Source organism: Calonectris borealis, chromosome 3 (genome assembly GCF_964195595.1).
Source record: "Calonectris borealis chromosome 3, bCalBor7.hap1.2, whole genome shotgun sequence".
NCBI classification, from domain to species: domain Eukaryota; kingdom Metazoa; phylum Chordata; class Aves; order Procellariiformes; family Procellariidae; genus Calonectris; species Calonectris borealis.
Window position 1 is genome coordinate 42251597 of NC_134314.1, and position 4304 is coordinate 42255900.

At 45.8% G+C, this 4304-nt stretch overlaps 1 protein-coding gene across 5 annotated transcripts in view; it reads right to left on the reverse strand.

The window, feature by feature from the left end:
• MDN1 (midasin AAA ATPase 1) overlaps positions 1-4218 on the reverse strand; it is a 107271-nt gene extending 103053 nt beyond the window's left edge. For all 5 annotated transcript variants that reach the window (XM_075145470.1, XM_075145471.1, XM_075145469.1 and 2 more), the window contains exon 1: positions 3902-4218. In XM_075145470.1, coding sequence (XP_075001571.1) covers positions 3902-4000 — 99 coding nt within the window. In that variant the 5' untranslated portion in view covers positions 4001-4218. The remainder of the gene's footprint in view (positions 1-3901) is intronic.
• Positions 4219-4304: the final 86 nt, after the last annotated feature.

The window sequence follows — 4304 nt, forward strand, 5'->3', positions numbered from 1 at the left end:
AGCAAGCAGTTTTTTAATCATTGTGTATAGTACCCTTAGGACGTACAAAACTGTTCAAAAATCAGAGTGGCAACATCCTTATTCTACGAAGAGACCGTCTGTTTGATTTCAGAGCCTTTCAGAGTCTAAATTAAAAATTTTATGGAAAAGAATACTGTCAGAGGGGATTTTTAACTAAAGGTGGCTTTGTGAAATACCCAACTTTCTCAATTAGTAGCAAAGGATAGCTGACCTGAAGGTGTTTAATTCTAGTGTTCCAATCTGGGATAGTAAATCTGCGCCCACTGTTCCAAACAGTTGTTTTAAGAAAGCATCACAAAAGACTGTCCCTCCAATATTGAATATATACACACATTGTGTATTATTAATGACAGATTAATGAAAGAGACATTAAACAGAAGCACAGCTAGGACCAAGACGTGGAGTCAAACACGATCCCAGTTGCTCCTCTAGAAGCACACTGCACACCTCTTTCCCAACCTGCACAGTACATTTACTCAGTGCTCACAAGCTACAGAAATCTTTATTAAGAACCAGCTCAATGCAAAACCCAAGATTACTAAGAGAAAGGATCACAGCAAGGAACAACCCGGGCCCACGTGAAAGACACATTTCTGATCATGGCTCACAGGTGTTTCCACAGAACGTTACACCATACACAGATTTAACAATGGGATACTTCTAAAGAGTGGGAGGGCATCAGGGCCGCGCGTGGGAAATCCTTCTTCGCCTCCAACACAGAAACACGTGTTCTTGGCTCCGTTCCCTCACACAACAGATCTACTGTTGTATGACTGTGCAGCAATCAATTTGGCAAGATGATCCAAATTAATCCTTCTTCCAAAGTCTTCCACTGGGTGGGAAAGTTGAACGGATTTTCCACACCAGCACACTCACTAGGTTCAGGGCAAGAGAAGCAACAGAAAGGTGTGGCTTGGCCTTGGGAATAGGCAAAAAGAAAACAGAGTAGAACTACTTTTTTCAGCAGCTGTCCAGTTCAGTAAAATAAAGCAAAACATGAGCCTGCACTCTTCTTATAACCCTCATACTTCAAGAAAAAAATATGTAAAAGGCAGGGGGATATGCAGTCTCACAAGGAGAACAAGAAAGCTTCAACCACCTGCAGAACAAGCTAGAACTTCCTACATCTCCTCCAGCACATCGTATTTGATAGCGTTGGACAGACCGCTCCTTCAGGGATAGCGAGAATGTTCTCTTCGACTTTGTGTCAGTGTATTTATTTACATACTGTCTCCCAAAAATCACAGCTCTTCAAACACTAGAAGCAGAAGGAGATGAGAATACACTCCAGGATGGAAGCAAAAGTGCAACATACCTTCCCTTATTTATAATGCTGCATGACGTAAAGCCTAATTAATCTTTCAAATAAAAAGCTGAAGTCATATTTTAGGAAAAAAACAGTCTGCCTTAGCTGCCAGGACATCAGGACATTTTTCTGACAGCCAATGAGCAGCTGGGTGAATTTGGGACAGCTAGGTCACCTCTTATTTTCCTACATTTATTAAAAAGAAAGAAATAAAGGCATTTCTCAACACCAAATGCTAAGGCTGAAGGGCTATAAATAAGAGCTTGGAGTTATTAAAACAATTTTCACTCCTACATAGAAAAATGAAAGGCGAAATGAAGGATGCCAAGCTAAAACACCAACAAAATAGAACAGGAGATCCTGAATGGCGTGCTCGAGATCTCCAGTTCACTTAAGATGGTTCCATAGACTAAATAGAGGAAATATCCAAAAGGGTCAGGTTTTTTGATTTATATCTTTCCATACATGCACAGTAGTGGATGTGAAGGGCAGAAACAAATAAGGATATTTTTGCACTAAAGTTCCATTCCTACTAGCATTTTAACCATCACATTAATGAACCTCTCTACTGAAATTACACCATCATAGGGAGCCAAAATACCTACATTTGCACAAAATCTGCATTTGGAGTTCTACGCAGGAAGATGTTCTGATTCAAACAGACCTTTGGTAACACTCAGAACCAAAAGCACATTCCAGCAGTTTGTGGAGCCCTACTGCTTATACAGTTTGCTTAAATTATTCAAAAAATAGAAAGGCAGGAAACAAAGAGTGTTTTAGAGAGCTTTTAATCCCATTTTCCTCACTAAGAACACAGAAATTTGCTGTACCTTTACAGAGTTAATGCTATATACATACTCTACAGAAAAGGCTCTATTTCTATTACATACTGAAGCACAGGGAACAAGATCTTCCATCACCACATAACAGTGCCTCACTATGAATCTCAAAAGACTGTTCCTTACTTAGCAGTTGTGAGCAAGTTCCATTCCATTATAGAACACTGAAGAAGTAAGTTGCCAGAAAGACATAGTGAAGCTGCAGAGCAAAGAGAGCTCTAGATTTCCAAAATGCATGCTTCCTAAGTTACATACAAAGCAACTGGTAGGAAATCAGATACGATGACTGGAGCCAGTGGTTGTTTAGTGGCAAGATAAGCCTAACATACTCCTAGATCTGTAGCTTTCAGTTTGGAAATGGCAATTCAGTTTTCAAAAGAACGTGTCATTGTTCGTTAACGTGCTGTTCCAGACCCTCTGTATATAATCACTCTCTAGTATTTTCCACCTAGCAAGACTTTTAAACCTGAAGTATATCTCAAAACAGCCGCCAGAAGGGAAAGGGCACAGTCATTTTCCCAGTCTCAGATCTTGGTGACTCACTTCTGGTTCACCGCTCCATCTGTCTGCTACATCACATATCCGCATCATCCCCATCTCTATTTCTCAGCTGTTTCTTTCTCTTGAATAACAGCTCTTCATCACTCCTTCCCACCAATTAGCATCAACTCTCCAACGCAGGAATATATATTCATGTCAATTTTACTTTGATCCTATGATTTGCAGTGACGGAAGAAAAAGCCATCTACCAACAGAGAACCTTGACTACTAGTATGAAAGCTTTCCCCAACCATAACTAAGACAGTAACTCAGACTGAAAGCTAATATTCTGAAAAAATACAATGATTTAGACTTTTCATCTTCAAACAACTGGGACGTTTCCTAGACACTCAAACAGAAATATGGATTTTGAGCCCCAAAGTGTGTACACAACTTAGGGGCTTCAAAAGCTCTATCCTGAAAAGTATTAATAATATAACATCTGATGTGTTGATATCCTGTTATTACATGTCTTCAAGTATTTCAGGCCTCAACTCTCCTAGCAGGCAGGTGTGCTTTTCACAGTTAAGGCAGCCAAAGCATGAAGTCAGTGAAAATAGGAACATGTTTCCAGCATCATCGTGATTAAAAAAAGGAAGCAAACCCTAGAAAAATCCAGTCCTCTGTCTTTTTACCCCACATGCTATTTTAAGGCAATTAAAGAAGACATGCAAATAGCACCAGGGTAACATGCCGCAGCTAAAGGACTAGATACTGTCTCAGTGCTAGCTAACAACGTGCCTTCTCTCGCTATCATGCCTTCAGAGTCACCTTAAGGGACAAGGAAGATACTGAAGATTTTAACTGCGGGTCAAAATGCCTCCTGAGGAAGCGCAATAGGAGCGGTACTAGTCGACAGGAGAGGACTTACCTCACAGGGCTCCACCCGCACAACCTTGAAAGGGGCGGGGAGGGGAAGAAACCGCAACAAGCACAGACTGAATGAGGGAGAGAGAAAGCGCGGAGAGTTGCTCCCGCAGAGCTGCTCCGCCGGCCGCCCGAGGACGCGGGAGCGGGAGGGGTCGCCAGGCGGCGCGGGCAGCAGACAAAGCTGCCGGGAGGAGATGGCGGCGCGGGGAGGGGAGGGCAGCGCGACGCGTCCCCTTCCCTCCTCGGCTGACCCTGCGAGACCCGCCCGCAGGGATGAAGGGCAGGCGCCCGGGGGCAGCCCCCGAGCCCCGCGCCGCCTGCTCACCTGCTTCACCAGGAACCTGCTCAGCTCCGCGCTGCTCTTCTCGTTCCTGCGTGCCACCAGCTGCAGCGGCTCCGCCAGGCGGAACCGCAGGTCCGCCATCCTCCTCCGCCGCCGCCGGAGCGCGGGCAGCAGCTGAGGAGAGCGGCGGGAAGGGGCCGCGCGCCCAACCGCCGGCAGCACGGACCGCGCGGCACGTGGGGCGCGGGACAGACGCGCAGCCCAGCACCAGCTTCCGCCTGCCCGGCGGCGTCACCCTCCCGCGACGTCGCAGGCAAAGGGAAGCGCGGCCTGCCCCCGCCTCTCACGTGACGGCACCCGTGCTAAACTACAGCACCCAGCATGCACCGCTTTCGCGCGGTGCACAGCAGCCGGAACAACGAGCGCCCACTGCATGCCGGGAGCT